At 44.6% G+C, this 20,356-nt stretch overlaps 1 protein-coding gene across 1 annotated transcript in view; it reads left to right on the top strand.

Annotated features, from left to right (window-relative positions):
• Nucleotides 1–7,402, top strand: part of LOC144151808 (sodium-coupled monocarboxylate transporter 2-like) — an 89,278-nt gene extending 81,876 nt beyond the window's left edge. The window contains exons 14-15 of the mRNA XM_077682942.1: nt 6,118–6,218; nt 6,972–7,402. Of these exons, the coding sequence (XP_077539068.1) occupies nt 6,118–6,218; nt 6,972–7,061 (191 nt within the window). The 3' untranslated portion in view covers nt 7,062–7,402. The remainder of the gene's footprint in view (nt 1–6,117; nt 6,219–6,971) is intronic.
• The last annotated feature ends 12,954 nt before the right edge of the window (nt 7,403–20,356 follow it).

Below are 20,356 nucleotides of genomic sequence, written 5' to 3'. Positions count from 1 at the left end.
ATATCTCTCAAGAATATAATCGTTGTTGCTATGTACAGACCCCCTCAGGGTAACAAATCACAATTCTTCGATTTTTTGGAAAGCCTCTTCCTTTTTCTCGACTCCACTAAGCTACCCTTCATTTTAATGGGTGACCTAAACATTGACCTATTATCGGACGCCGCTCATGCAAGGGAATTGCAGAGTCTCCTTTCCTCGTATGCATGTATTAATTATATCAGTTTACCGACTAGAATAACTTGCAACATGGCCACATTATTAGACGTTTGTATCTCCAATGTACAGCTTCCGCACACTGAGTCTGGCGTAATATCTTCCGATATTAGTGACCATTTGCCGATATTTTGCTTCATACCCCTCAAAATAAATGCCATAACAAACACTGTTACCCACATGATCAGAGATTTCAATGATCTTGCGCTCAACTACTTTCACAAACGAATCGAAGATACTAATCGGGAGCCCGTATACAAGATCACGGAAGTCAATGCAGCATATTCTGCTTTCATAGATATGTTCATAACCCAATATAACACCGCCTTCCCACAAATAGAAAGAAAAATTATTCCTAAGAAGTTTAAGAAGCCTTGAATGAACCAATCACTTCACTCAAGGATCAGGAAGAAAAATAGCATGTATCACGATTTCCTCAGCAGCAGAAATCTCACTCTACTTGCTGAGTATAAAAAATATCGAAATAAACTCAACAAAGATCTAAAAAACGCGAAATCGGACTACTATGTAAGAAATTTCTCCCGCATTCAAAATGATAGCCGTAAAGTTTGGCGAGAGGTCAACAACTTGACCAATAAAACCAAATCTATGCAACTTGATGAAATAATCACAAAAAATGGTAAATTAACTGGTCACGAGCTATCAAATGCCCTGAATGACTACTTTATTAATGTCGCTTCTCCAAATTCTGTCACGCAAACTCCTGTAAATAGCTCACTGAGCCTCACCACTCCCTTACTCAATTCTATAGTACTCGCGCCCACAACTCCTCAAGAAGTAGCTACATTGATCCTGTCTTTAAAAAATGACGTATCTGCAGAGTACGATGATATAAAGGTGATCCCGTTAAGGCACGTTTGCGCCGTTATATGCGATGTCTTGTCACACATTGCAAATCTAATGCTGTCAACTGGTGTTTTTTCCTGAAGATCTCAAATTGGCCCGAGTAGTTCCAGTACATAAAGGAGGCAATATAAATGAACTGTCGAATTACCGACCAATTTCTGTTCTGCCTGTGTTGTCAAAAATTTTTGAAGGTATTATCAATTCTAGGATAGCCGATTTTCTGCACAAATATAATGTGATTGTTGATTCACAATATGGGTTCACGAAAAATAAGACCACAGAGCAAGCACTGTTAGTTGTTAAAGACAAAATATAGATAATATTGAAAACAAAAAATGTACCCTTGGCCTATTTTTAGATTTTCGCAAGGCATTTGATTGCGTACACCATGAGACCCTTCTTAAGAAACTTTGTAACTATGGGGTTAGAGGTATTGCGTTGAACCTATTGCGGAGTTATCTGAGCAATATGTCCCAATATGTTCGAACAAATAACATATCCTCTGATATACAGGTGGTTAAGCATGGTGTCCCACAGGGATCAGTACTAGGGCCGTTATTATTCATTACATATATCAATGACCTAGCCGGCATACATAACTCTCCCGATCTGGTGATGTACGCTGATGACACTAATCTTTTCTTCTCTTCCTGTTCATTACCGGCGCTTCAAAATATGGTCAATGCTTATTTAATCAACTTTCGTGATTGGTTACAGAGGAATAAGCTTAGTTTAAATATAAGCAAAACGAAATATATTATTTTCAAGCCCATCAACACCGTGGAAACTAATTGTATACATATTCATTATGACAGTATAACAATCAATCAAGTTTCTTCCCAAAAATTTCTTGGTGTGTGGTTTAATGAAAATCTTTCGTGGTCTGTTCATATTTCCAAACTTACTTCTGAACTAAGTAAAATTGTTGGCCTATTTTATAGGATTTCTAATCTACTGCCTGTTTGGTTAAAAGTGTCTATTTATAATGCCCTGTTTTTTTCAAGACTTTCTTATTGTAATCTTGTTTGGGGTACGACCACGTCTTCCAATTACCAAAAATTACTTGTCCTGCAAAAAAGAGCCTTGCGGGCTATTGAGGGATATTATGGTGCACCACGAAACTTACGCACGCAACCATTGTTTGTAAAACACTCCATATTAAAAGCCGACCGAGTGTATTATCTGCGGCTTCTTCAATACATTCACCAGAATCGCTTGTACTCTGTTCCTGATAGCAACATAGGTTACAATCTTCGCGTAGTAAAACTAAGAGTTCCGCGAACGCGAACAAATTACTGTGAAGAAAAACTGAGTTGTCAGGTACCCAATGCGATAAACAAATTCCCCTTTCTTGATGACTTTTTTCTATCTGGAAACATGTTAAAAAAAAAGACCAAACAGCATCTGATTGAAGGTGAAATTCTAATGTAAAAATGCAGCTCACCGTCTTTGATATATATGCGTATGTGTATGTATGCGTGTACATGGATGTAAGTGTATATATCTATTGTTCTATCTTTTTCACACAAATACTTAAGTCGAATGATTTACTTTATTTCATCCGTATGTACGAAATTGAACTCGTACAAGTATCAATTTGTATTTGCCCATGATTGTGCACATGTTTTGTATTCTAGTAAGTGTTACTGCTTATATATTACTTTTGTATTTTGATTGCTGCCCATTCTATGTATTAGGTGTTTTTGCGTTTGCATCTGTACTACTTACAGGCTTAGGGTACCGAGGCCTCGTCAGGCTTAACGGCCTTTTGCCTCGGTCCCCTCTTTTCTATGAAAAGGAAAATAAACTTCACTTCACTTCACTTCACTTCACTTAAATAGCTCCGCTGTTAAAATGAATGTAGTATATTACGTGGTTGTATGTATTTTTTGTGTTAGATTAATATGCGCATGTCTGTCGACAAAGCTGACCTTCGGGCTCGCTGGCCTCGTCACGTTGTCTAGCAGCTTTTATGCCAGCGTGGCCTTGAACGTTGTAATGTCGAAAATACAACTGTCTTCGAGTTCAGCTTTGAAATTACTGCGTTGTACCTCTTTTTAATGCCTGCTACCGCTGGCTGTTAAGTGGGTAACAGACGTGTACATGTTCATAACATTCAATTTATGCGCTTACTTCATACGCGACTGTTTTTTATAGTGTATTAAAGGAAACATGCCTTTTCTTGAAGTGGCGATGCGCCGACTAGCGGAAACATATTTGAGCTTTTAATTTGTGACCCTTGCGACATAAATACGGATCTAACGTAAAAAGGACACTGCAACACTTTTTTTCGACATTTTTTCTATATGTTAAAAGGACACTGAAGTGAATTTGTCAAGCTACCGTTTTTGCTTGCACTACGTAGACTGGCTCAAATTAGCACACTTTTCATAGTTTATCCGGTTGACAAATCGGTAATTATTTTACAAAGCGCGAAAGACGAAAAACTACCATGCGCAGTTTGCGGCGGCCGCACCAACTAACGCTGTGACGTTGGCAGGAGGGGGCACCGTGATTGGACGATGCCCAAGGTTAGCAATCAAACAAGTTTCGGTTTCGGTTTCGGTTTTGTAAAACGCAACCGATGACGTTGTTGGATGGGCATTCTCAATATCTCAGTAGTCATCGTACCGCGCTTCTGCCATGTTGTCGGCTGTAAAATGCATAAGATAAGCCTCCCAGGATGGCTTGGAATGTAGCATACACTAGCCGAGGCCTACGCAGTGCATGAACGCCCTCCGCGTCCCCGCAGACACTCAAATGCCATGCGCTTTTCCCCTTTGGAGCTTGCCTCACTCATGCCTGTATCGTAAAAAGCGTGTTCACACCAGGCCAAGGGTCTGTTGATTCTGGCCTGTGCCCACTGCCCGCAAGCAGTCGGTGCTTATGGCAACAGCACGCCAAGAGAACTCCCTAGCGCGCCAGTGCCAGCCTGCGCGCGTTCTGTGAACTAGTTCGTGGAGCAATGAACGTTGGGGCCCCAAAAAAAGGTGAACTCAGTATAGAAAACATCGGCAGAAAACGAAAAAGTTAACTTATAAAAAAAAAACCACGTACCCGCTAGGATTCGAAATTGTGACTTGCAAAACACTTGCGCTGACATACCTATATATAGCGCTCCAAACCACTAGGCCAAGGGCGGGCGCTGCGGAACTTGGAAATATAAGGTATATAATGTATAACCAGTTTACACTTTTATTTAGTTTTTGCATTCCAAGCAGCTTAAGTGACTATTTGTTGTTTTGCGCTCGTGCAGTAAGCATCCCCCAAGTTTCCACAATATCTCACGTCTGGCGATTGCATTTCTTAGACTGAAAAGCGTTCGCAGATGCGTAGTCGCGCTGCTGGCCGATGTGCTTGTTCGCCCAGCGCAAAAAAGTGCTTCCCGCACCCTAGTTTTACGCTGTACGGTAAAAATATCAGTTGATTTTATTTCCTTAGTACCTATATTGACTTCGCTGACTCTTATCCCGCCTCCAAGAGGCCTTATATTTTCCTACTGGCGTAACAGTCAGCGAAGCGTCGCATGTGCGCTTGTGCAGCGCTTGTGTGAAGCGACCTTAACTTGGAGCTAGATACAGTGTACAAACTAACCAAGTAAAGAAAGGCACATTCTTCCACTCACAAACGTGTCCTGGCTTCGTTTCAACTGAGCGAACGAATTGCGACGACCCGTCGGCGGCCGGCGGACGAAACGCTGGGCCGACTGACTCTGTCTGAAGTGCCGGGGAGCCGTGCAGTAGCGCAGCCAATTGCGAGCTCGGCTCCTCCTGACGTCACACGAAAACGCCACAGAAAATGGGCGACCGTAAAGAGAGGAGGACAGCATTTTAGAATTAATTTTTCTACCAAATAAAATCGCGTAAACGCGCCCAGAGTGGTCGAAACAGGGCCTGGGGATTCCGGACTACAATTTGCGCTAGTAATCCCGCAATGTTTACATATCACTTCACTGTCCCTTTAAATGCTTGTATAAAGTGGTCAACCGACACATCCAGTCCTTACATTATGGGGTCCCTAAGTACTCTAGCCAAAAATTACTGCCCTATGCACATTAGATAACTTATTAACTTACACAAAAGATTTTTCTATTGCCCGGTCTTGGCGTTCTTCGACCGCGGGAATTTCGTCATTAGAGGGGTTTTGCAGCTGTTGGGCCACTTTCCTTCGGTTTCTGCAATGAACGCATTTGATAGCCACTTTAAAAAGAAAGAAAAGAAAATCGGAAATGGAAAGCGCATCTGCTGCGACATGCAAATCACGCAGTGGCGCTCTGTGCTGGCGATAAATAACTTTTGCAGTGCTTCCAGACGCAAAGTAGCCAGGGAAACATTTATCGGAAGTGTTGCAGGGTCCCTTTAAAAGTTACACGATTTGATTAGATAAAATCAAAGGTAGCTGCAGGGAACAATGGGTCCTGTTCTGGTGTATAAATACAGTTTTCCGTAAATCTACGCCGACGTATTAAGAGATGCTCCATCTTCCACTTTCAGGTTTATTTGATAACCTTGAATTTATTACATTATTGTTCCTCAGCATGATTTTCTTTTCTAGGATTTTCCTTATAGTATACTAGGAGTGTCGAAAATCATGTTATTTCGTTTGTCGGTGTTGTTCTTTAAGGGCGCTGAATGTATCCATACTGCTTGTTTCCAACTCTGTCAATTTTTCAACTCTGTCAGTTACCACGCAACGGGTACTATGGAGATCCCATGCATCTACGAGTGATAGGTTTTGATGCAGTCTTGAAATGGTTGAAGGGATTAACTAAAATACTACCCCACATGTAGTTTGAGCTACACTGAGAACGTCGTCACGATTCGGGTGCGTTGTAGGAAAGATCATCAATGTATTCGATGTCAGGGCAAACTTTCAGAAAAAAAAAAAAACACCGCTTCGCAAAAATTCTTTAAGCAGGAGTATTTTCTTTTCGGAGTTATGCACGTATGTTTTGAGAAAACTCGGCCTTCATATTTCGCCCTGCTATCATAAGCATTCCGGAATGTTGTAACTGTTCATGACTCTTCTTGAACACAGGGGAGCATCACCAGCCGAGTGCGCCAGCCAAGCATTCGAACAGTTTCTTTTTTGGACTGTGGGAAAGGCTAGGAGTCGTGAAATGGGAAGAGAGAGACGAAGTAAGTTGGAAACTTCTCCCAACATTCCAATGTCGTGTTAAAATAGGTTTTTCCTAATAAATCGGTACCAACTTGGACACAATCCTACAACATATGGGAGACATTTCAAGCTTGAAACCTGACGTTAAGAACGCCATTTGTCGCAAAGTGAACGTAATAGTACCTCTCAATAACGGACTCTTGCTTCTCTCCCAAATTTCTTAAAAGAGAGAGAGAGCTGTGTAAACTACTGCTAGCAAAGTGGTAGAGAAACAATCGTAATCTACTTCGGTAGTTACACGGAGACCGTGATTAACTGAGACAAGGTCTTAAAAATTAAATTGCGCTTTGTATTGCGAATTGTAGAATACTCTAACCATAAAAAAATGCCGACACTGATAGCTGAAAGACCCCTTTTTAAAAAAACTTAGCACCTTAGTTCCCACGGTTATCATACAGGACCATGTGAATTGTATGTTTTTGGGGCCCGCGAGATTGGGCGTTGTTCAGTGAGAGTGACTGAAAGTAAAGTCGTCAACTGCTCGAATGCCACAAATGTGGTGTCGCAGCTGCTTAAACCGACACAAATGAAGTTTCCTTGTTTTTAACGCGATTTTCGAAACAACCCGCTTTAGAATAAGGCACGGGGTAATCGACGGAAAGACTGCACCCAACCGTAATTAGGACACCCCGATTGCAACTTTCCGACAAAACGATATTTTCATATGTTGGCGCCCTAACGAAGTAATGATTTCCTTATTATTTGCTTTACAGGCTATATTTGCTTTACAGGCGAAAGAAGAAATGCAGGCTAATTTTCCCGCAACCAAACTTGTGAGCACCGAGGACGAAGATTCTTTGTGAACAAGGCTCCCGTACTGTAACCGCAATGTCTGTTTTGTTTTTTATAATTATTTTAAGGTGGGTGTCAGTTTTAACTGCTGTCAGTGGATGACGAAGCTAAAAATATTGATTGCATAAAGTTATCGGAAAGTTAGCCACGTCCCCACCAATGTCGCGCCGTGAGCCACGTCCATACGAGCGCCGTGTTTGTGTGATCTTCCTATCATCCTGTCTCCTGCGCTGCTTGTAACTCAGCTATGTACCAACTGGCCCGCTTACAATCCGCCCTGCAGGCAAAGCCTTAACTTTTTCCACACACAAGCTTGGCAATAAGACTGAGAATTTCGAATAAATATAAAATAAGTGGCATTGTTTAAAACAAAGTATCTTCCCATTTCCCTGCCCTTCCCCTTACCCCTGCGGCTTCGGACCACTCCTTCCTATTAGAGCTTGCTCCTCATCCCTCATATTCACTCAAGCTCGTTACATTTACACAACCACCGCAAACGAAAAAAAAAAATTGTCGGGCAGGCTGGAGAAATAGGAGAGCTGGAGTTCGACCTAGCCTCTCCCTACACTCAGAGCGGATCCCACGAGAGAGCAGCAAGGAGAGAAAGTCTACGTACGCTTCTCGTACGCCGAGCGAAAACCCACGATTGCCACCCTCCACATTAACGGCTGCCAAGACGTCGCTGCCGCTGACCGAGTCAAGGCCGCGTGCACCGCCTCCTTTCGGCACACCCAGGGCGTCTCCGTCTCAAGTGCCCCGTCACCATATTCCAACCGTCAACTGGCCAAAAACTCAGGTGGACAACACCACGAACTCCGACTCCAGGATGGGGAGGTGGAGCGAGGGGGGGGGGGGGGGCACTGTACCAGCGCTCCACAGGACTGCCTTGCGGAAAACGACGAATACAAAGACGGGAGCTCCTCACGTGACGCAATCCCACGCGCAAGCCTGGACGGCGCCATGTGTTTCTTACTAGGCGCACGCGTTCTAGTGCGCTGGGTATTTTTTGCTAAAGCTACTGCGTGAAGGTTGGTCCCGGAGCCTCGCGCCTTGGGTGTTTTTTTTTCTTGGCAGTTTTTTTTTGCTAACCCCAACACAACAAGCTCAACCTTAAACAGGTCTGCTCTTAAGAACCCTCCACAAGTCTACTCCATTGTTCTCCACTACTCCACTAAGAAAGCTCCATAGATGTACAATTATTTCGCTACAGCTTCAATGTAATGAAGCATACTTAGCAGACAGTTTAATTCAATCAGAAGGTTTAGAAACCCCCACAGAACGATGGTGCAAACAATGATAATAAGATTCAGATGTGGAAATTTTAGTTTCGACAACAGTAGTTAAACGAAACAATTTGTTCGTGTAGCCTCTCTCCTTGTCTTTCGTCTTGCTCGCGCAGTAACCATTAAGTCAAAGATCACCCAAGGACTCGAGTTAATCGGAATAATTTGCATAAACGTTACATACAAAGCTAGATCACTTGTTTTGTAAACATAACACTTCTCTTGATTTTAATCAGTAGCATTCTTTGCCGAGTTACCGCACAGCGGGGGCAGTCTGCATTTCCAGGACACTGCAGATTGGGTGGGAGTAACGCCTGTAATTGTTACAAAAAGCGTAAATGGCATTAATTGGTCTAACAGAAATAAAGAAAAAAGAAAATTAAAAAAGAAAGATAAAATTTTCACAAAAATTATCTGGCAAAACAAAAATAAGCATCTTATGAATCTCTCCCCAAAATACACCAAAATAGTCCGCAAATAAAATTTCAAAGTACCTTTGATCATTATAAAAGTGTCAATGGAGATGTTTGGTTGAACAGGTTTTGGAAAATCCAAAAATAAAAAAATATATAAAAAACAAATTTTCACAAAAATGATCAGACAAAATGACAAGTATGTATCGTCTACATCTCCCCCAAATACTCAAGAATTAAAAAAAGGCAAACCGCGAAAGGAAGCAAAGAACGAACAGAAACTGGCGGAAATGGCGAAAAACCGTGTAACGGCTTGCATTCACACAAAAATTCAAATTTTGTACACAAAAAACACCTATAATCGTTATAATAGCGTCAATAGATATAACTGGTTGAACAGAACTTTGAAAAACCGTAAAAAGTGAAAATTATTATTTTTATACCAATGTTTTGACAAAATCCAAGATATGCATCGTATAAAAACTCTTCCAAAACCCAAAGAATAAACGAAGAAAGTGCGGAAGAGAATGTTAGAAATACGTATAAAAATAGCGTGAAGGCGCACTGCTGCAGTGCTCGTTTCTGGTTTGGAAAAATTAATAATTAGTAAAGTAAAGGCACTTCGTCACTACAATTCTATATAGTTACATCATTGGCTAAAAGCAAAAAAAGAAAACTAAAACGAATAAAATATTCTGATGTATTTCGCTACCCAGTGCCATATTTGGCAATGAAGAACTCACGCACTACAAGAGGAATAACAATGCTACTAATTACTAGACAGTACTCAGAATTTCTGCAGCTTTCTTTTTCAATTTTCTTCAATAACTTCAGATGGCCTGATTCATTTGTCTACATTTGATGCAGCTGGGACAGTGCCCATGTAAATTATATGTAGTTCTATATGCCAAAACGTTTTATAGGCAGCATACATACAGGCGGTGTTGGCCGTGAGGAGTACGTTGGTTGGTGACGGGATACTTAAAGGGACACGGAAGTCAATTTGTCAAGCTCCTGTTTCTGCTTGCACTGTGTAGAATGGCTCAAATAAAAAACTTTTCATAGTTTATCCTGGCGATAAGGTAGTATTTATTATATAAAGCGTGAAAGAAGAATAACTACAATTCGCCGTTAGCGGTGTCCGCAGCTACTAGTGGCAGTCATTACTGCCAGTCACTGCAGGTGCTGCGTGATTGGACGACGTTTAAGAGTAAAATTCAAACCAACTTCTGTTGCGGTTCTGCCAAACAACATGCTTGGCGTCCGACGTTACTGTTGGATGGGCATTCTCGATATCTCCGTAATTGGCATACGGCGCTTCTGCCATGTTATCGGATATCAAGTGCATCATATATGCCTACCGGCATGGCTTGGTATCGTAACCATCACAAGACGAGGCATACGTAGTAGATGAACGCCCTCTGCGTCACCGCAGACGAGCAAATGCGATGCGCTTTCCCCCCATATTTGTAGCTTGCCTGGCACGTTCCTGTATTCTACGTGGCTTGTTCGGACCAGGCCAGAGTTCGGGTGATTCGGCGCCATGCCCGCAGGCAATCGGTGCTTATGGCAACACCACGCCAACGAAAAACTCGCCAGCGCGTCAGTGTCAGTCTGGGCGTGTTCTGCGAGCTCGTTCATGGAGCAAAGAACGTTACAGCGAAAAATGGTGAATTCAGTATAAAAAACATTGGCCCCAAACCAAAATATCAACTTAAAAAAAAAACAAGAATACATGCATTATCGGGGAATCGAAATTGCCACTTGCCAAAACAATAACACCTCAGCCATAGGCCAGTGATGCCAGGTGTGGAAATATAACTGTGTAAGTATAACCAGTTTACGCATTTATTTAGGTTTACAATTCGAGCAGCTTAGATGACTATTTCATGGATATCGCTCGTGCAGTAAGCATCCCCCAGACTACCACAACATCTCATGTCTAGCCACTGCATTCGTTAGACGGCAAATCGTTCGCAGATGTTTGGTAGTACTGTTGACGGCTGTGCTTAGTTCCCCCCGCGCAAAAAGGGCTTCCCGCACCTTGGTTGTACGCTGTAAGATAAAAGATTCGGTTGATTTTAGTTCCTTAGTACGTATAATAACTTCGCTGACTATTCTCCCTCCTCCCTCCTTCGATTGGCATTAGATGTTCCTACTAGCGTACCAGTCAGAGAAGCGTCACATGTGCGCTTGTGCGGGTCGACTTGTACTTGGGGCTTGATACACTCTACAAACTTACAATGTAAAGGCCATTCTTCCAGGAACAAACGTGTCGTCGCTTAGTTTCAAATGAGCGAACGAATTACGACGGCCGACCGGCGGCCGGCAGACTAACGCTGAGCCTACTAATCCTGTTTGAAGGTCGGCGAGCCGTGAAGTAGCGCAGTACAGCCAAGCCCTCTCGTTTTTACGTCACACAAAACGTCATAGAAAATTGTCAGGGAGGGTGAAGAAAGGAAGACAACATTTTCGAATTGATTTTCCTGCTGAATGAAGTCGCGGAAACGAAGCGGGAGCGGTCGAAACTTGGCATAGAGACTCAAGACTAGAATGTTCGCTAGGAATCCCGCAATGTTTGCAAATACTTCAGTGTTCCTTTATTATGTAAACGACATCTTCTCACTTTTTAAACCGAAGGTTTACATGGCTGGGCGAAAGAAAATCCGGCAGTGGTGTCCACGCAGAAAACGTTTCCGGCAGCACCTCATGCCCATGGGAGATAAAAGATATTGGCGACGACGGTAAGCCTCTGCATCGGCTTCGCGATCTGCATTGTCTTCTCGATGACACCACCCAGCTGCTGGCTCTACAGCGCCCACCCCTGGTGTCTGGCGTCGGCGGTGGTGAGCCTCTGCTGGAGCAGCTCGTTTAGCTGCGGCGGCATACGACGCAATTCCTTCGTCTGAGGAAGGCATCGTGTCATCGGCCAACGCACGACTTTTAGTGCTACTATGGCGTTATGTCGTAGAGAGTCGCCGCCACGAAGCATGTCCTGCACGCCCTCATCGGCATACCGCCTTTCTCCTCACACTTTTGCAATTGTTTCCTAATGTGATTTTCTCCTCTCTCTATCCCTTTCGGTTCGGTGTCCTCCTCGCTCTCTCTGAGACGACAAGGGACGATGGGGAGAGTGGTGAGCCTCTCTTGGGCAGCTCGTTTTGCTGCAGCGTCATACGAAGATCTTCCTTCGTATGTGGAAGTGATCGTGTCATCGGTGAACGCACGACGTTTCTTGCTACTCAGCCGTTATTGCGCAGTAGGCCGCCGCTATGGAGCACGTCTCGAACGGCCCCATCGGCCTACCGCCTTTCTCCTCACACTTTTCCAACAAGTTCCTGCAGCCGCTTTCCTCCTCTCTCTATCTTTGGTGTCCTCCTCGCTCTCTAGGTGACAACAAGGGACGACGGGTAGAAACGCCGGGGTACCACAGGAGCAGTTGCTTAAGAGCTTCGCTCTAAATCTAGGTTGGCGAGAGAGAGAGAGAGAATATGGTTTAATGGTACTGACAAGGTGTGTGCGGTCTAGATCATGACGAGCTACGTAAGGTGAAAAATGAAATGAGTGAGAAAAAATAAAGAAAAAATACAAGCAAAAAATAAAGAGAGAAAGAACGAAGAAAGAAAGAAAGAAAGAAAGAAAGAAAGAAAGAAAGAAAGAAAGAAAGAAAGAAAGAAAACTAAGAAACAAAAAAAAGGAATGATGCGAATTGGAGTCGGAATCAAGTTCAGCAGTTAGGCATAAAAATAAATGTTGAAGTACACTCGAAGAAATATTCGCTTCAAGTTGGACAGAGTTCTGACGCTGTGCAGTACCGACACGTGAACACGGCACGTTTAGCGTTAGCATAGCAGCCATGCTGAACACACACACGCGAAGTGTTCACTTTGACCCCCAACTAAGGTTAAGAGTTGAAAGATGAGGAACGCGGTCCTATATCACAAGTATCATTGATGGTCAGCACTGTTAGGGAGTGTTGACTAGTCCTGAACTACGGAAGAAGCTGAGAAAGGCTTTCGGCGCACGTGAGGCCATTTTAGCAAATGACCAGGGGCCGAGCACACCATGTAAAGTAAGACGCGATGTGAGTAGTGTACCCAAAGTCGCTGTCAAGGAGAGTGTGGGTGTATCATACTTTTGACACACATAGATGGCATGGTAGATATCTTCTGTACAGTCGCAATCTTTCCACAGTAGTGAGCTAGTCTGCTGAATCTTAAAACGGGAAAAGCTTGTGTAGGCGACGTTCAGGCGCATACGGTGTATTACAGCTGCGTCCTGCTTGTTAAGACAAGGCGGCAACTTGAAAAGTGCATTCTGGATCAATGGAGTAGAGTGCTGCATAGTGGCTCGATGTAGCAGCCCATATGGAAAGCAGTACCTGCCGCGCAACACGAGACGCCAGTGCGGCTCCATCTTTTCTGAGGTACGGTGCGGCCACAATAGGAACTTCGTGATCGTGAGCCTCGAAGCTGTAGCATCTGCTGTAGAATTGCCCGATAGACCGAAATGTGCGGGAATCCGCTGGAGTTCCACGAGATGGTGCGCACTAATGGCTTGGTAATGTCAAAACCGATATCTCAATGTAGCTTCTGATTAGTAAGAGAGATAAGGCGTTGAAGGCCCGCGAAGGAGTCTATAAAAATAGCCCATTGACTGGCTGACTGGGTGATGATGTAGTGAAGAGCCGCATGCAGGGCGGCGAGCTCAGTCGCGGTAGATGTCCTCTTGCTGAGGTTCTTAAAGATCGTGGTTCGCGGCACCGGAACATAAAAACCAATCGTAGAGGAACCTTCGGTGACTGAACCATCAGTATATATGTGGGTACGGCTTTGCAGTGCAGCAGTTGCAGAGTACAAAAGGTAAGAGCTGGAGCGGGCAGATCTGCTCGTCGCGTGATTTCTGGCACAGTTGTGTAAATACTTCTTGGCGGGAGAAACAATAGCGGGTACGAAGGCACAGATGGGACGTGGTAATGTTGCGGTAGGTCGTGTTCCAGATCTGGAACAGAGGTCTCAGACAATGAGAGCTTTAGTTGCCTCGTCACAAAGCCTCGTCACAAGGCATAAAACGTCGACATTCAACGATAGTTTCCACAGTGGATGTCGCTTTTGGGAGGCCATTATACATACACAGTATGCGCGCCTGCATGATTTCTAGAGCTTTTATATTCCCTGATGAAAGGGGAAAAAAAGCAAGAAGGATGTAGCGTAGGAGACCTTCGCAGAGAGCGACGTATAGTCAAAGAAGCGAGTATACAGTGCAGCCGCCGGTGTTGCTAGAAAGCATATGGAATATGTTGAAAAATGATGAGAACTTTTCCTTTAAACTTCGGATGTTTGGTGCCGATGTCAATAATCTGTAAAATGTGACGCCTAAAAATTTGTGATGTGCGACGTACGGTATTGGGATTCCCATGATCCTGAGCTCGTACCGTGCAACGTCTCGCTTCGTGAAAGCGATTGAAGCTAGTTTTGTAGCGACCCGCCGTGGTGGCTCAGTGGCTAAGGCGTCGCGCTGCTGAGAACGAGGTCGTCGGTTTGATTTCCAGCCGCGGCGGCTTCTTTTCTGATGGATGCGAAAAGCAAAAACGCCCGTATTTACGAGATTTCGGCGCACGTTAAAGATCCATAGGTGGTCAAAATTAATCCGGAGCACTCCACTCCGGCGCGCCTCATCGCTTGTTTTGCGTCGACGCGTTAAAACCAAATCTTTTTAGCTGTATTTTCTGCTCTATGCTTAACTCCGGCGTACTTATTGGGCTACCACAACTCGAGAAAATATAAAAAAAATAACAGTTTTACAAAAACGAGCTATTCGCCTAGTCAGCAAGGTTCCGTATCTTTCTCCCACACGAGAAATATTTTAAAAGTACGACAATATTCGCATGGATTCTATTTACCGTTATAAACTTTGCCTATGTTACAAACAAGCAGTAGGAACTAACGGTTGACTAATTAATCTACATAGTCTAGAAAAGATCTCTCTGATATATTCTACTCGCAATCCTAAAACCTGGAAAAAAAATTCCGAACAAATTACGGAGAACAAATGTTGAGATACAGATTGCCGTCTTAACTAAAGAGTTTTTACTACGCAGCATCTTTACTTAAATCGTGATGTTGTAAAGATAAATATCTTCCTCTTTCTCACTACTGTATTCGTAAGCTTGCTATTTTTTAAACACTGCTGAGTATGTATCTTGAGTACTCTTTACATCTACTGCATATATTGTATACACGTTGCGTTTTTTGTTTGTGTTGCTTTTTGTTAATATGGGCCAATGCCGCTTGCCGCCTCTTGCACCGGGGGCTATGGTTAGTCAAGGTGTTTTTACGGGTTTTTCCCCGGCTCTCTTTCCGCAGAACTGTTTTGTGTGTTGTTTTTTCGCGGAAGAATAAAATCAAATAAAAAATTAAATCAAAATCAAATCAATCAATCATTCATCAGCAGATATTTCGAGTGCACGCGCCGCTATGAATGCTGAGATCGAATCTACTCCCCGCTGAAGCCTCGCACAGAGCACACGCCGATTGCGCCCGGAGCCCCATGCTCAAATATCATCAGCGTATAGGGAAATCGCAACAGGTCGTGGCAAACACTTTGCACTGCTGATGAGAGAAATATTAAAACGTGCTTGACCCAATACTCCATCTTGCGGAGCGCCACGGTTTACGCTGGGATTCTTTGTGTCGCCATCAGTGCTGGTTCTAGTGAAGGGCCAGTGCAGTCTCGTGGCCAATCCGCCAAACCAGTGGTGTAGCGCTTGCCGAAGACCACGGGCCAGCAAGAAGGAAGAAGGAGAAGAAGGGAGGACGTCGGAAGCTGTTCTTTCTCGGAGGCAGCAAGAAGGCCACCCTTGCGGTGTAGGCCCCAGGACCGTCGCCGGCTCTACTGTCCGAGCCACCACTCGGGCTGTCAACGAGACGACGGCCGACACTGGGACGACAAGACGCTGCTGCGCCCGTCGGAGTGAGCGGTGTTCTGGGGGCGTGGAGCGCGGGCAGCGAGTCCTCGCCGTGGCACAGGCCTAACTTCTTCCGACCCGTCGCTAGCCATCGGCCACCGTCCCGTGGATGTCAAGCGAGACACCTCCACAACGACTACAGCAACCTGCTATGTCGCCAGCGAGAGAAGTACGTCTCCGTGTTGTCGCATCAGCGAGCTCTCGTCGCGCGATCGGCGGCTGTGAGCGCATGACTTTCTTCATGACTATGCTTAATATCTTCCGCACTTGAGCGTTCCCGCATCTAGTCCGTTCGTGTGCTATAGTGTCTGTTCCGGCCTTGTACATTATCCAGTTATTATATGTGTTGTGAGTGTGCCTGCGAGAACGTAGTCCAGGATCATGACTTTCTAAGCGGGAAGGCCCAATATTCATTACAGTGGTCATAAAGATGGTTCTGTCGCAGAGATAATTCGACAGACAGTCATACATACGGCCACCAGTATCTAGCAAATTCATTTCAAAGTGGATAGCTTCATGTGTGACGGAGTCATACGCAGCCTTGACTTCCAAAAACACTGCTATGGCGTTGTTACGCAGTGCGTTTTCGCGCTTACACAATTTGCAAGGGCGATAGCATTATCAATACTGCTGCTGCCCTTTCGGAAACCAGACATCTTTGGCGGGTAAACATTTCTTGTAGTTAGATCCGAATGTAATCGAAGTAGCACCATTTTTTTCTATGAACTTGCCTACACAGCTGAAAAGGGCAATAGGTCGCTACGACTGAATGTCTGTGGGATCGTGCTCAGGTTTTAAGATGGGTCACAATGCGGGTAGTCTTCCAGGTGGGCTGAAGACGAACAGTATGGCACAAAGCCTTTCTAACTCGGCGTCGGCGACATTGTATGAGTTTGGCACTATGAAAGTCTTTGTGCTCGTTTTACGCGCCCTAGCCATCTTGCTTACAAAGTCATCGTAGGACGCCACTGAAACCAGGTCCCATTGGAATGCTGTGGCGAAACATCTCGGTTTGAGAATCGGACCTACTGTTTTAGATGACCTTCTGGAATACCATGAAGTGTTATGTAAGTAGGGAGGATGTCGCTGCCACGGGATTTAATGTACGCAGACCAGCTTATTCTGGGAAGCAGTACGAAGGAAACCACAGTGATGTCGAGCACACTTGATACGCCTTTGCGGAAAAAAAGTTGGTTTCCGGGGTTGAGTACAGCCATACCGTGCTGGTAAGCAATATCTAATAAGCCCTGTGCTTTGATTGTTGTTTTACGGCTACCCCTTGACGGGTGATGTGCATTGAAATCACCAGTCACTATATGTGGAGGCGGCGTATCACGAAGGATACCCTCCAAATGGTTGCTAACGGTTGCTAATGACGGTGAAAAACGCCTTCGATTTGCACAGTGGCTGCTACGTATTCGTTTGCCACACTTGGCGTCACATTATGGTGTATCATGGTAAGGTCACTTCTCCGAGCTAGGAGTACTGTTGTTGATGGCAAACCAGTTTTGGAACGCAATGCTGCGTATCCTTAAAGGCGTACAGCTTAAGATAGACGTGATTCCGAGATTGCGATAATATGCAAAGGATGCTTGTCTACAGATCTCCGAAAATGTGGTAGACGTGACTGCAGCGCACCCGCATTCCCCTGAGAAATTGTGGCTGTATTGCGAATTTGTTTCATCTTAGGTATGCTGGCTGGGGTCGTAACCCCCACCGCCATTCAGCGAGGTTAGCGAGGAGTTAGAAATAAGGGTATAGAGATTGTCTGGGTGTATCACAGCGGAACGCGCAAGCAGCGAGCTACTTATGAAAGCACACATCAAGCGATAACGGTGGACTCTGCGGCTGGAGCAGCGCGAACGTGGCTTTGGCCAACACATCATTTCTAAATGGCACGTTATTTCTAAATGGGTAAGCCACGCGTAATACACAAAACACCAATCGCAGATCAGCGTTTCGGTGGTTAACCATCAGAACAGAGCGCGCTGGCGGACTTTTTTTTTATCCGAGTGTGGGTGTCGTCACCGCAATGGCCGCCATTCAACAACACTGTTTTCGAATTCATAGCTGCCACGAGCCCCAATAATCTGGCACTGATAAGGCTCCAATGATCAGTGGCATCGACGGCGAACGGATCAAGTATAAAATTTGAGCTCTACCTATTTACATCTTGTGGTGTGGGAAGCCAAATACAGTTTGTGCGTCTGTGCACTGCACGCGTGTATCTCTGACACCTGAGGATAAGTGTAGAAACTGTATAGGGGTCATTATTGCTGTACCGATGAGATAGATTATCATCATCGGTGCCTGTCATCACGCGGGAGCAGCTCTCGCTCGAGCAGCTTCGTCTGTCTTCATCGCCATCTTTGTAACTTCGGGGTCGTTCGCTGCGATCTCATAATAGTGCCTTGTAAGCTTCCGCTTCTTTCTGGAGTTCTGGACATTAGTGATACAATTTTCGTTGTTAAGTGTCTTGTTGTTCAGATGTTTTCTGCAGTGTATCGTTTTCTTTAGATGGGATTGCCGAATACACACCGCGGCCATCTTTCTCGCATACCTTACAAAAACGCACTCATCCCGCTCTCCAGCGTCGTGCACCAGTTTACCTTTTTGTGTAGTATCTTGGCATTGAAGGTCTCCAGGTTTAAAATCCATAGTCTCCCGCTTGATATATTCGCCATACGGAGATTCTGCTGGCGTCATGAGGTTCGATGACCTGCCCCGGTCTTGTTCGTGGACATCTCGGCCGACTCTTTCAATGCTCGCGAGAGTAAGGCGCCTTGAGTTTCAGGGTCTTGTGCAAATAATCAAGGTGTCGAATTCTCAAATCCTGTTTGCGATGGGAAATCTGACTGACGTGAGGTTTCTGGTAATAAGGCATGTTCCGCGGGTGTCTCCAAATCGGATGGGTCGTAGCACTGTTCAGTCATTGTAAAAAACTCATTGAAGTTTTTTGATGAATACAAGGTCTCTATAATTTGGCACTTTTCCTTTGGTGTCACATTTCTCATCTTTCAATCGGTAGTACAATCGGATCATGATATGCGTGATTTCGTCTTCATAGTCAATGCTGGTGGTAAATTCCTGGTCCAAATCTTTGATATCAATAAGTGGTTCGATCTCCTTATTCAACAACCCGAATTCAACTTCATTTTTCCGCAGCTGGCTCAGAAAGCTTGTTAACACACCGCCAACATCAGTGATCGTTACGGACGAGTTTAATATCGCTTTTCCGTTTCGGCACAGGTCTCCTGCGATTAACCGCCTTTTTCTTTTTCATTCTTCAGTTCGTGGAGGCTCATTTTACAGTAAAAAACACCCAGTTCGTGCATGAAAGGTAGTTCGTTTTTCATTGCGCGATGCGCTGCGGCACTCCCCTTACCTTCTGCAGAATCGCTTTCTAGACCCATCGAAGAAAATCCTCAAAGGTGTCTCGTTGTATTGTCTGCCCATCGCGTCGGTCGGCCATGGGTAGCACCATCGTCGATATGTCCGTCAAACGGTCTGTCGTCGGCTTCCAGGGGTCCTCCTTCTCGTAGGCCAAAGTTCGGATGAATCCGAATCGCACTGGGCCTTCTTCCCGGGTTTATTGGCACCAAAAATGTAAACTAAGGAGAGACCAATAGCCGCGACGTCCCGGCGATACGATGGTGCTTCTATTTACAATAAGTATTCTGACTGCCCAGCGGACGGCAAGTCAAATGTGCCTATGAAGTCAGCTGTGCTATAAACGGCTACGTTTGCGAACGATGGCTAAGGAAAATCCCAGCCGACAGCGTAGTCGATTGATTTGCGCTGATGCCACAGTCCCGAATCTTTCTATTTCTGAAGTACCCAAAATAAATACCCTGACAGGGCTTAGGGCAACCCACAATTTTACATTTATTGTTCATTGGAGAGATCGAACAGCCAATGGAATGAAAGACCATTGTTCACAGGGAATGTTTATTCACAAAGTGCCGTGTTTTCCCAATTCAGCACCTTTATTCCACAATGTCGGGACAAAATAAACACGGTTCTTGTTTTACACCTTCAACGAATTAGAAATTCAAAATTGTTTTCGGTCATCATTTCCAATCGCTGACTGTGCAGACGCGACAGCGTTTACAATGAAGCACTTCCGAGGCGAGCGCCCAAGGCTATTGCTTGCAAAAAACCACACACACAGCTATCGGCACGTGTTCAAGCATACGCTTGCACACGGAAAAAGAAAAAAACCTCACCTGCCTCGCTTCAACGCATAAAAAGTATTTTATGGCAAACAGCGGGTACAAAAGGGCATCCAGGTGGCAGAAAATGCAGCAATAAAAACTAGCTCGTCCTCCTCACTTACCTGCGAAGCACGCGCTAACACAGCGTTGGGCATGCATGCACCTGTACGCCCGTTTCTGAAAGGCGTGTACGCAAAAAATACCCCATATACGATAGTTTTGCCGCTAATTTCGCCCCCCTATCTAAAGAATTATTCATTAAGTGAGAAGGTACTCAATGAAAAGCGGATATATTTATCTATACCCGATATTAAACGGGCAACTCTCCAACCGAGCTATTAAAACAAGCTGTCCTATTCACCCTCGATAATCGACGCAAGATAGCCAGTATAACATTCTTGTTGGAACTCATTCACGGCTATTTCAATT

This window comes from Haemaphysalis longicornis, unplaced genomic scaffold, assembly GCF_048455015.1.
Source record: "Haemaphysalis longicornis isolate Haplotype H1 unplaced genomic scaffold, Haemaphysalis longicornis Haplotype H1 scaffold_9, whole genome shotgun sequence".
Lineage (NCBI taxonomy): Eukaryota > Metazoa > Arthropoda > Arachnida > Ixodida > Ixodidae > Haemaphysalis > Haemaphysalis longicornis.
This window is presented reverse-complemented; position numbering and strand designations above follow the sequence as displayed.